Here is a 12,362-nt window from a genome sequence, read left to right as displayed (position 1 = left end):
TGTGCTGTTAGGCACTGTGCCACTGACTCAGTCTTCACAGCTAACTGTTACCCCATTTAACAGATGAGAAGACTGAGGCTCTAGGGGCTTAAGCAGCATGCCCATGGTCCTGCTAGGGGAACTTTTCAACACATTCAAACTTTGGTGCATCTATGCCAAGTCTGCACATCTCAGAACAGTCGTCATGGTGAATGACTGCCGTGTGTGTGTCTGCTCAGGCATGTCTGAGCGACCCCCCAGACCATAGCCCGCCAGGCTCCTCTGTCCATGGGACTTCTCAGGCAAGAGTCCTGGAGTGGGTTGCCATTTCCTCTTCCAGGGGATCTTCCTGACCCAGAGGGCTGAACCCCCATCTCTTGCACTGGCAGTCAGATTGTTTACCACTAGTGCCACCTGGGAAGCCCTAAGTGATTGCTGGTCACTAGCTACTGCCACTCCCTGCCAAATGCTGTAGCTCTGCCGTCATCAACTTCACTTATTCAGCCAGTGTGTACTGACCACTGGTATACACTAGGCCCGGGCATGTGCTGATACAGAGAAGCCCCTCCTCTCAGGAAGGTAACTGGTATTAAGCTCTATTTTAAACATGAGGAAACTGAGGCTCGGAAGGTAACATGACTTGTCTAGGGTCACACAGCCAGTCAAGGGTGGGAGCTGAGATTCAAACCCAGGGCCATGTGCCTCCGGGGCCACTGCTCTGGCTGTCTCCCAGAAGGAAGAGCAAGACGGAAGAGTTGGGCATAAGGAGCCAAGTGGGCCATTGAGTGAAACAATAGCCCCTCCTGTTAGACGCCCCCCCCCCCACCCCGCCCCGAGGACCGGTATGATAGGATCAAACCCAAGATGCCCACCGTTTTCATTTACACCAGCCTCAAGTAATATAATACTTACAGAAAATGTCTCATTCCAAATTACTTGAAAATAATTTCTCAGTATTAGAGTAATAGAGGCGCATCACGGATATTCTGGAAAATGAAGAATGAAGAGGGGGAAGGCTCACCCCCAGTCCCACTAACCATAAAGCAGCCACTGGTAATCGAGGGGCCGTCTCCTGGTCTTTGCTGTGTGAGATTTGTGTGTGGTGGGTACTTCACGTTGTTGAGCTTGTACAGACCCTAGTTTTCAATCCCATCTTTCTTCACTGGCATAAATATCTATCTTCCTGTTTCTAAATGGGCTGGTGAGATAACAGCTACCACTCTGGAAGCCTGACGCTATGGCAGGCACTGTGGTTCCTGTCCCATGTCCCCCTCATTCCCCCAAAGAATGTCTGCCCCAGTTTGGAGATGAGGAAGCAGGAAGTTGAAGGTCACCGAGCTGCCCAACAGTGGAGCCAGGATTGGTATGTGGGTCAACACCAGAGCCCATGTTCTTAACCACTGAGCCGGAAAGGGTCACCTCTGGGGAACAACTTCTGCTTGGCCACACCTGGTGAGCTAGGCAGTGCTGGAGTGAGGGTCCACCTGAGGCTCTTCTCCCACCTGGAGCTCAGCCCAGGTTCGTGCGAGGGAGGGCAGCGTCTCCGCATCATGGACGGAGGGACACCTCCCCAGATGCCTGTGGACGTCAGCTGTGCTGCTCTGCACCCAGGTGATGGTCATCGTTTTCACTGCTGCCTGCCAAGCAAGGCTGCCAGATAAAATAGTTACATTAAGATGATTACATTTGAATCTCAGATACACAATGAATAATACTTTAGCGCAAGTATGTCCCAAATATTGTATGGGTTTGCTAATCTGAAATTCAAATTTAACTGGACCCGCTGTGTGTTTTTTTTAAAGACATATATACATTCTTTTTTAAAGTTATTTTCCATTATGGTTTATCCCAGGAGATTGGATACAGTTCCCTGTGCTATACAGTAGGACCTCATTGTTCATCCAGTCTATATGTAACAGGTTGCATCTGATGACCCCAACTTCCCAGATGATCACTCGCCCTCCAGCCCTCCCCCTTGGCAACTATAGGTCCGATCTCTATGTGAGTCTGCTTCTGTTTTGTAAATAGGTTCATTTGTGTCGTATTTTAGATTCCACATACAAGTGATATCATGTGGTATTTGTCTTTCTCCTTCTGACTTACTTCACTTAGTATGATAATCTCTAGTTGCAGCTGCGTTGCTGCAAACGGCATCATTTCATTCTTTTTTATGGCTGAGTAGTATTCCATCACATATATGTACCACATCTTCTTTATCCATTAATCTGTTGATGGGCATTTCAGTTGTTTCCATGTCTTGGCTATTGTGAAGACTGCTGCTATGAACACAGGGGTGTGTTTATCTTTTTGATTTATAGCTTTGTCTGGATATATGCCCAGGAGTGGGATTGCTGGATCACATGTTAATTCTATTTTTAGTTTTCTGACGACTCTCCATACTGTTTTCCATAGTGGCTACATCAACTTAATATTCCCACTCAGTGTAGGATTCTCTTTTCTCTACATCCTCTCCAGCATTTGTTATTTATAGACTTTTTTTTTTTTTTTTTTTGGAAAATGACGTCTTTATTGCTATGTTTGCAGTGGCTTTTAGCACAGTAAGGGCGTCCCCACTGGACCCTGGCCCTCCCCCAGCCCCACCCATCCAGCCCTTGTCAGGGTGTGAAGGAAGCCCCTCAAGGGCCCCCGTGGGACTGGACATGACAGACACACGGGGTTCAGTGAACCTGCCACATGGAGGATTTGAGACGTGGACAGGGCATCAGCCTGAAGCTCTCAGGTGGGAGCCATACCTAGGCAGGTGCCCACCTCAGGTCCCTGCAGTAGTGGTGCCCATCCCAGAGGGCAGGGTGCGGGCCAGCCTGAGCAGGCCAGGTGGGCAGTCCCAGGCCCCATGATGATGCATCAGCCAACCCCACTGACTTGTGGGGACACCCAGTGAGGCTATTTATAGACTTTTTAATGACAGCCGTTATGATCAGTGTGAGGTGATACCTCATGGTAGTTTGGATTTGCGTGTCTCTAATAATTAGTGATGCTGAGCATCTTTCATGTGCCTACTGGTCATCTGTATGTCTTCTTTGGAGAAATGTCTTAGCTTAGCAGTCCCCAACCTTTTTGGCATGAGGGACCGGTTTTGTGGAGGACAGTTTTTCCATGGGTAGGGGAGGAATTGTTCAGGCAATAATGTGAGCTATAGGGAGGGGCAGATGAAGCTTCACTTGATCAGCCTGCTGCTCACCTCCTAAAGTGCAACCCAGTTCCTACAGGTGCCAGTAGCAGTCCGAGGCCTGGGAGTTGGAGACCCTGTTTTTGATCTTCTGCCCATTTTTCAGTTGGGTGGTTTATTGTTGTTGAGTTGTATGAGCTGTTTGCATATTTTGGAGATTAAGCCCTTGTCGGTTACATCATTTGCAAATATTTTCTCCCATTCTGTAGGCTTTTTTTTTTTTTTTTAATGGTTTCCTTTGCTTCTGAAAAGCTTTTAATTAGGTCTTTTTTTTTTTCTTCTTCTTAATTTCTATTGCTTTGGGAAACTGACCTAAGAAAACATTGGTACTACTTCTGTCAGAGAATGTTTTTGCCTATGCTCTCTCCAAGGAGTTTTATGGTATCATGTCTTAGGTTTAAGTCTTTAAGCCATTTCGAGTTCATTTTTGTGCATGGTCTAAGGGTGTGTTCTCACTTCATTGGTTTACACATGTTGGGGTGCTGCATTTTGTTGGCTATAATACATGTGGCAACCCCACTGCCAGGCACCATGGAAGTTTGCTTGGCTTGATAAGCCACGGTCTGTCCTGGTTTCCCTCGACACACAGACACACACACTCACATCCCCTTTCTGGTATCTGAGCTTACTGCCCATATTTTGTCTGGCTGCAAGTGAGTTAAAATATGCTGGAGGTCTGGGGTCCCTCCGGGTCCTTCTGCAGCTAAGAGACCAGATTAAGCACGCCTAACTGCGACTGGGTTGAGAGCCAGCTTTCTGAAACAAGACCCTTGGTTCTTCCCCACGCCCTCCCGCTTTCCTGTTTTCATGCTTCAATCCCTCCACAGGGTAAATTCTTCCTGGTTCAAATTTGTTGTAAAGGCAACTCTCATTCCTTTTATAATCTCTCCAGGGATCCCATGACAAGTTTTTCTGCCAGTACAGCTTCTCCTGCCATGTCTTTTCAGCAGAGCAGGTTGGGGGTCAGGGTGGTGGGGGTGGGTGGGGGTGAGGTTGGATCCTAACGCTGTTATGTGGGTGGCTTCTCAGCCACCTCACTGAGGCCTTGAAAGGGGACCTTGGAGATTTAGACTGAATACAGAGCTGAGGAAGTTTGCAGTTGCCATGGAAACTTCTTGTCTGGTGTTTCTGGGCCCAGATAAGCTGTTCCAGGCGTCTGTCTGCTTGGGGAGGTGGGGGTGGGGGTCAAAAAATCAAAGGAAAAGGGGTTTTTGGAGTTTTTAGTGCAAGCTGCAGCCCCAGCCCACTACAGATGTAGGAAAATTCCTCAGCTCCCACTCACGACTACCTCTTCTGGCCTGGACTGGTGAAAGTGTTCCTCAGTCATATCCGACTCTCTGTGACCCCATGAACTGTTCCTCACGCTTCCCTGGTAGCTCAGATAGGTCTTCACTACCCACCTTCTTTTTAGCTCATCTATTTCCCAAGACAACAGTTTCAGAGGGACAGGAAGGGGAGTGTGGGAGAGGTGTGCTCAGCCTCTGGAAGCCCCCTCCGGTCCTCCATGGGACTGAGCAAAAACTCCGATCCTCAGGCGCCTGTATTTCGGAGTCCTGCTGCATGGGAGGATGGGAAAGCCGCACAGACCGAGGCAGGAGGCAGCCTCTGGGCTTGAATCTGCCTGGAGTACACTCTTAACAGGCTCGTTTCTCCAAAAGGCCTCTATTTTTCTGTATGTAAAATGTACATGACTGAACCAGATGTGAATTTTAACTACGGTTGGAAGAGGTTGCTCTTTTCCCATATTTTTCATCTTGTTTTTTTTCTGATAACAAAGGCAATATATGCTTTTTTTTTTTTTTTTAAGGAAGGCATAAACATTACAGAAATACTGGGACAAAAGAGAAAGGCCCATAATTTTATGCTGCAGAACAGTGGTTCTCAGGCTCTTGAATATAAACAGACCCCCGAGGGAACTTGCTAAAATTCCAAATTCCTAGGCCCCTCCCTCTTAGGTTCTAATACAGAAATCCAGAAACTTGGCACGGTAGTTTGACTGTAACCCTCCTGCCCAGGGAGGGCCAGTGATGACATCTGAAACACGATGGTCTAGAACTGACCTCTGTTAACAGTTCAGGGTATATGCCTGCCGATTGGTTCTCCGTGTATATACCAACTATCTTGGAGGGGAAAAAAGATAGAGGAATCAGACTATGTATGATGGTGCCCTTTGATTTTTCACCAAATATGCAGTAGACATCTTTCTTTAGGTTAATCAGTAGATATGGTATTGATGGCATCTCATTATAACATGCAGCATAATTTCTTACTGATGACATATGGCTTGGGAAATGGTGGCTGTTGACGTCACACAGAGTTTACACGCTCACGTGTGCACACACACAGCAAGATGGTGCTGTCCTAAGTCCAGGGATATGCACGTCTTTGGTGTCTGCAAGTCAGCAGTAGGGCTCAGGGCTACTAAGAAGCCTAAGGTGAGGCCCTGCCTGTCGCTGACAGTCTGGTGAGTGAGCCTGAGGGGTCTGTACCCAGGCTGCACTAGAAGAAGAGCTTCAGTGGAAGAAGTACAGTGGGTCCCAGCTGCCTGGGGAAAGGGGCACCCAAGCTGGGCGTTTCCTGCCCGCCTGTCCTTGGCTCTCGATTGCTCTGGTGCTGCTATCAGAATCCTCTGATGAAGGGAACAGAGTGGGGGTGGATGGCCGGAGTCGGCTCCTCTGGGGTGAGATGGGCTGGGGGTGTCTCTGCCCCAGGCGGTGAGCAGACACTCAGCAGTCCTCCTGCCCCAGCATCCGTGTTACTCTTCACTTGTCAGAGGGCACTGGGATTGCTTCGGACAAGACACTGTGGGCCCTGGAAATGCCCCCAGTACTGGTTGTCTGCACAGCGGACCAGTGACAGTCAAGAGCGGTGGGGCAAGAACCTGGTTATAGTCCTCCCCCATCAGATTCCACCAAGTTAAGCCACTGCAGGATGGGGAGCTGGGAGGGGCACCACTCAAGAGGACGTTAAGAAACAATTTAGGAAGAAGAAATAGAAGGAATGCATCTTGTTTCCAGAAAACTGTTTAACATGGGCGAATTTGGGACCCTGTAAGTTGAAGTGGCTCAGAATGGCAGGTTTGGCGAAAGCTCCCAGGACACGCAGGCCTGCCTGCCCCCACTTCCTTCCATCTCACTCACCCCAGTGGCCTCCTTGCATCCTACCCTGGGGCCTCTGCACTAGCTGTCCTCACTTTGGGATACTTTCCTCCCCACCACTCCAGCCTCCCGAAACTGTCACCTCCCCACTCTCCACCGTTCCTGAGGTCCCGAGCCTTCCCCTCCGTCTTGCCTAGTCTTGTGTTCGTCAGAATGTTCACCGCAGCTCGACATTTTCTTGTTTGTCTCGTTTTTTTTTTTTGCCTGAACCCCACCTTGAAAGCAAGTTACCCAAGCACAAGGATATGGTCTCATTTACACTGTAGCTCCAGCATTGGGCAGTGGAAGGAACACAGTAGGTGCTCAATAAGTGTTGGTTACCTGAGTGACACAGGCCGGAGAGGATCAAAGTGCGTTTTTTTTTTTAAGTTGATTTATAATATTGTGTTAGCTTTGTTGTACAGCAGAAACTACCCCAATATTGTAAAGCAATGATACTCCAATTAAAAAACAAATAATATCATGCTAGTTTCAGGCGTCCAGTAGTGACTCAGTTATATATATATATATGACTGCATATACATACATACATATAAATCTATTCTTTTGCAGATCGTTTTCCACTATTATTACAAGATATTGAATATAGTTCCTGTATTATATAGTGAAACTTTGCTCACTGTTTATTCATTTTATATATAGGAGTGTGTATCTGTTAACCCCGCACTCCGAATCTGTCCCTCCCCATCACCTCCTTTGGTAACCGTAATTTTCTTCTCCGTGTCTGTGAGTCGGTAAGTCCATTTGTGTTATTTTTTTAGATTCCACATTTAAGTGATACAATACTTGCCTTTCTCTGACTTACTTCCGTTAGTATGATAATCTCTAGGACCATCCATGTTGCTGCAGATGACAGTATTTTTTTAAATTATCAGAGTATAGTTGATTTACAATGTTGTGTTAATTTCAGGTGTATAGCGAAGTGAATCAGTTGCACATAAACATATATCCACCTTTTTTTTTTCAGATTCTTTTCCCATACAGGCCATTACAAAGTACTGACTAGAGTCCCCTGTGCTTTACAGAAGGCTTCATTAGTTATCTGTTTTATATATACGAGTGTGTATATTTCCATCCTAGTCTTTCCATTTATCCCTCCCTCATCCTCTAAATTTGTTTTATACATTTGTGACTTGACTTCTGTTTTGTAAGGTCGTTTGCACCCAATTTTTTTTTGGTTCCACACCCCCCCCCCCCGCCATATAAGTGATATCACATGCTTGCCTTTCTGTGTCTGACTAGCCTCACTCAGTGTGACAATCTCTGGGGCCATCCGCGTTGCAGATGGCATTCCTTTCTTTTTTACGGCTGAGCACTGCTCCATTTATGTATGTGCCACAGCTTCTTTATCCATTCCTCTGTTAATGGACCTGTATTTTCTTTTCGTTGCCATGGTAAACAGTCTCATCATCTCAATTTCTCTTTCCGATCTTTCATTGCTAGCCTCTGACGATGGACGTTTAGGGTCTCTTCCACGTCACGGGAATTGTAAATAGCGCTGCGGCAAACACGGGAGTGCACGTGTCTTTTTTTAAAATTGATCAGAATTTAGTCTATGGAAGTTACGGAGGACAGAAGTTGGAAATCATCTGTGTACTAGAAATAAATGAGTCTTCATAAATATTCATGGGATTCTCATCAGATAAAAAGGTACAGTGTATTTATAATTGAATTCACTGCATTGTTGATGTTATTCCTGACTGAAGAGAACTTCCGGTTTGTCTAGACATTAGTGAAAACCAAAATATTAAAATTTTTGCTTAAGTGTAACACCCCTACAGTTAAGGATACAAATCTTACATGGTCAGCCTGATGTATTTTTAAAAATGGAATTCACCTGCACAGTCACCTGTCTGATGAACACTATGCAATCAGTATCCACTATTCTATCAACATGTGTTCTCTGTGCTGAAATGTATATAAATAGAACCACTGAGTATGTATTCTTTTGTGGCATCTGACTCTCAACATCCTTTTTTCCATGAGGCATCCATTGCTGGGGCAGTCTGAGCGCAGGCTGGAAAAGAATTTCCAGACACAGAGTACTGCAGAAGGGAGAGAATTTATTAAGAACAAAGAGCAGAGATAATGTGGACATGGCAAGCGCAGTGGGCTGACCTCCTGACAGACCAGGCAGAGTTGACGGTTTTCCTGAGCTAATAGCCAATTTTGTGAGTTTATAGGCTCAAGACAAAGAAAATTCTTGCTGGAAGGCTGGCATTAGGTGATTGGTTAAGGGGCTAATAGTGTGTTTACTGGAGTGGGCCTGTTTGCCAATTTGAAGTCAGGAAGCTTGTGAGGGATGATCAGGGGCTTTTGGCAATGGTTACAAAGGGGCTCAGACAACTTCGGAGGTGACCTTGGTTCTGGGCTCCCCTTCTGTGGCCTTGGGACAGGGACCTGCACCTTGGCCTGGGGCAGGACTACACATCCTGTGTTTGTAACAGCGGTTTGCTCTCTCTTGATTGCTTTGTGGGGTTCCATTTGTGAAGGTACCACTCTTTATGCTGCTTCTGTGTGGGTTAAGGTTTTCTTTCCCTTTCAGAGGCCTTCTGCCAGCATTCAGTCGTGTTCTCTGCCAATCACTCCACTTGTATCTCTGACGTATTTGTGGAGATGGTGAGCTCCGCAGCCTACCTTCTGCCATCTGGGTTCTGCTTTTATTTATTTTGCATTGGGAGACTAAGAAGACCTTGCCACAATTAATGTCCGAGAACATTTTGCCGATGTTCTTTTCTGTGAGTTTTTTGGGTAATTTATGGTGTTTTCTGTGTTTCAGTCTTTAAGCCATTTTGAGTCTGTCTTTGTGGATGGTGTGAGTCTGTCTTTGTGGACAGTTCTCCTCCAAACTCCCTTCCCATCCAGGCAGCCACATAACACTGAGCAGGTCCTAGTTGATTATCCATTTTAAACACAGCACTGTGTACATGTCCGTCCCAAACTCCCTAACTATCCCTTCCCTCCATCCTCCTCGCCCTTCTCTCCAGCAACCAAAAGTTCGTTCTCTTAAGTCTGTGAGTCTGTTTCTGTCTGTAAGTTCATTCACATCGTTTCTTTTTGGATTCTACACCTCGGGGATGTCATACGATATTTCTCCTTCTCTGGCTGACTCACTTCGCTCAGTGTGACAATGTCTGAGTCCATCACGTTGCTGCAAATGGCAAGAAATCCAACGGATTTCTGTATGTCAACCTTGTGTCCTGCTACTGTGATGGACTCAGTTTATCAGTTCTGATACTTTTTGTGTGGAATCTGTAGGGTTGTCTATATCATGTCACCTGCATATGATGATTTTACCTCTTCCCTTCTGATTTGGATGCCTTGTATTTATTTTTTCTTGCCTGATTGTCATGGCTACGATTTCCAATACCATGTTGAATAGAAGTGGTGACAGTGGGCATCTTTTTGTCTTATTCCAGATTTTAGTGGGAGGGCTTTCAGCTTTTCACTGTTGAGTGTTATGCTGGCTGTGGGTTTGTCACCAATGGCTTTTATCATTGAGATATGTTATATTCTCTGTACTCACTTGGGTGAGAATTTTCATCATGAATGGGTGTTGAGTTTCATCAAATAGTAGTTTTCTGCATCTACTGAAGTGATCATATGGTTTCTGTCCTTTGTTGACATAGGGTACCACACTGACCAGTTTGCATATGTTGACCCATCCTTGTGAACCTGGAATGGATCCAACTTGATCATGGTGTATGATCCTTTTATGAGTGGTTGGATTCAGTTCGCTAATATTTTACTACAGCAGAATTGCATTTTTAATGCTGGTATTCATGCTGGATGTATGTGCTGGGTCTAATCACTTCCCAGCCCACCCAGACTCTTCATGAGAAAGTAGAGGTGGGAACAGGGCCAAGTTTAAGTGGAGGTCAGCTTCTCTCTAGGGGATTAAGGAATGACAACACAGGCTAGAAAACACGTCCACGTTTCAAGTGAGCCCTGATTGTGAAACTAGGAGAATGCCGCCGTTATCTGTAAACACCCACACTGGCCTTCGGTATCTACACATGCTCTTTATTTTCACACTCACACACTGACTCCTTGAGACGAGATCTACGGAGCTCTGACTCCACGAGGCTCGGCGCGGCATGCGGGGCCCTGCTCTCTGTTCACACCGAATCCAGCTCTCCCCGCAGGAAAAGTCCTCCTTGCCGAGCACTGACCGCCTGCTTCCCCTCGTGTCCACTCATCTGTGTTTCTCTCAACCACCGTTGTTTTCCACATTTGACAGCCACAGAAACCGAGGCTCAGGGTTGCTGACTGGCTGCCCAAGGGGCTCATGCCGGGGCTGGGCAGGGACGAACACAAGGGCTGGTCTGGCCCAGAGCCGGTCAGCGTCCACTCATCCTCCTCCCCTGGGCACCATCCTGTGGCTCCTCGCTGAGGTTCGGGGTACTGAGGAAACACCAAGGATGGGGTTGTTGACCTGTAAGTGGGTGACTGGAACTGACCCAGCCTAGTTTCCCCTCCTTTTGCACCAAGAGCTGCTTTCCCCTGGGGAGTCGCGCCCGGCAGCAGGAAGCCTGCCCCCCCAACACACCAGGTCAGGGAGGTACCAGAAAGCATTCTTGCTGACCCTCCCATCAGAAACAAGGGAAATGCCTGTGCTCAGAACAAAGCTTGGCGTGGCCTTGCTCCTCAAGCATCTGACCAAATCGACACTCACTTGTGCCTCCCTCCCCGGCAGTGTGGCTCGGACACAGTGTTCCGCGTGGAGGAAGTGGCCGAGCACCAAGTGTAATACCCGTTACTATAGTAACAGTTCCTTTCTAATGATCCCAGAATAAACAGGAACGCAGAGCCGCCCCACTCGCTGGCTCTCTTCATCCCCAGGGCTTGATGAACCGCCCTGTGGAGGCGGCCCCTCCTGGCTCACCCGGGACTCTGGTGGAGCGAGGACCAGCAGCGCTGTGCTCGGAAGTTCTCTTCCCAAGGACACGGGCTCAGCTGAGGAGTAAGACTGTCTCTCTTCTGTCTCCCCTGTGGCTGAGCTGGGGTGCGGTGCCAAGAAGGGGTGTGGCGGGGGAAGGAGGGCAGCGTCCGAGCGCCGGGGAGGCGGGCAGGGGGGCAGAGCTCTTCGAGCCCAGGTACCGCACTCTGCGGAATGGCTCGGGGTGCGTCCGGGCACCTGGGTTTGGGAAAGGGACCGCAGAGGCCGTGCAGGGAGCACCCGGAGGCAGCCTCCCCCGCGCCCCGCTCTGGCTGATCTCTGTCTTCCGAATGCTCAGATGCACCTGAGTTCATGCGTGGTGTGGCCTCACCCACCAAGTCACTTCCACACAGCGCAGCAGCTGTAGTTCTCTTGGGAACCGACAGGTCAGAGGCCAGCCGAGACGGCCTGGGCAGACAGCTCAGCTCAGGCTCGGGAGGCTTCACTTGCTGGGCGTGTGATCTGGGAAAGACCCCTCAGCCTCGGTGTCCTCACTGGCACAAAGGGGTCTCGAGCACCACCACCTCAGTCTGTTGCAAGGATCTCCTGAGGTACAGCCGCGATGCTGAGCATAGCTCATGGCAAAGGGTGAGGGCAGGGCCGGGCGTTGCCCGCCTGGATTTGGCTTTAGCACTTTGCAGTGTGAGACAGGGCTGGTACTGGGCCAAAAATCAGGGGGCTCTGGGGTCGGGTGTGCCACTTTTTTGAACTGCTACTAAACCCAGTGGTTTCCCAGCTGTGGGGCAGCCCCCGTGCCTGCGTCTCTGGCCAGCTTGGCCCCTGAGTGGCTCTTCACTCCACTGGTGGTAAGTCCTGCCGGGATCCCCCCTCCCCGAGGCACTGGTCAAGTGGGGTGGCTGGCATTATGCACTGGTGGGCCGACACTGTGCCCTGATCAATGGCACAGGACTCTCCACCCCGCCCTCGCTAAGGACCTCCCTCGTCCAGCCCTGGACTCTGCTATGGAACTGATTTGAAACCCTGCGTACCCACCTCACAAATGAGGCGGTCACGGGAGACCCAAGGCAGGATGTTGAGGAAGTTTGTGAGTCAGTTTGGTTGGGGGAGGCTGCGTCCTAGTGATCGAGCCGCTCTG

The 12,362-nt window shown here is 48.5% G+C and overlaps 1 protein-coding gene and 1 long non-coding RNA gene across 8 annotated transcripts in view; one reads left to right on the top strand and one right to left on the bottom strand.

Annotated features, from left to right (window-relative positions):
* The window catches only part of FAM107A (family with sequence similarity 107 member A), an 86,254-nt gene that overhangs the window by 55,576 nt on the left and 18,316 nt on the right, over nt 1-12,362 (top strand). The window contains exon 1 of one of the 7 annotated variants that reach the window (XM_043442025.1): nt 11,113-11,290. The exons of 4 other annotated variants lie outside the window; for them this stretch is intronic. In XM_043442025.1, coding sequence (XP_043297960.1) covers nt 11,176-11,290 — 115 coding nt within the window. In that variant the 5' untranslated portion in view covers nt 11,113-11,175. Of the gene's footprint in view, nt 1-11,112; nt 11,333-11,997; nt 12,073-12,362 lie in introns of those variants that run through there. 2 more of the 7 variants (XM_043442024.1, XM_043442030.1) reach the window with 2 other exon arrangements.
* LOC122424325 lies at nt 10,330-11,312 on the bottom strand. The gene is made up of 2 exons (XR_006264381.1): nt 11,213-11,312; nt 10,330-10,731 (listed from the first exon to the last, which is right to left on the bottom strand). It is a non-coding gene; the product is annotated as an uncharacterized LOC122424325 (long non-coding RNA).

Source organism: Cervus canadensis, chromosome 22 (genome assembly GCF_019320065.1).
Source record: "Cervus canadensis isolate Bull #8, Minnesota chromosome 22, ASM1932006v1, whole genome shotgun sequence".
NCBI classification, from domain to species: Eukaryota; Metazoa; Chordata; class Mammalia; order Artiodactyla; family Cervidae; genus Cervus; species Cervus canadensis.
Note: the sequence above shows the minus strand (reverse complement) of the source record. Positions and strands in the feature narration are given on the sequence as shown.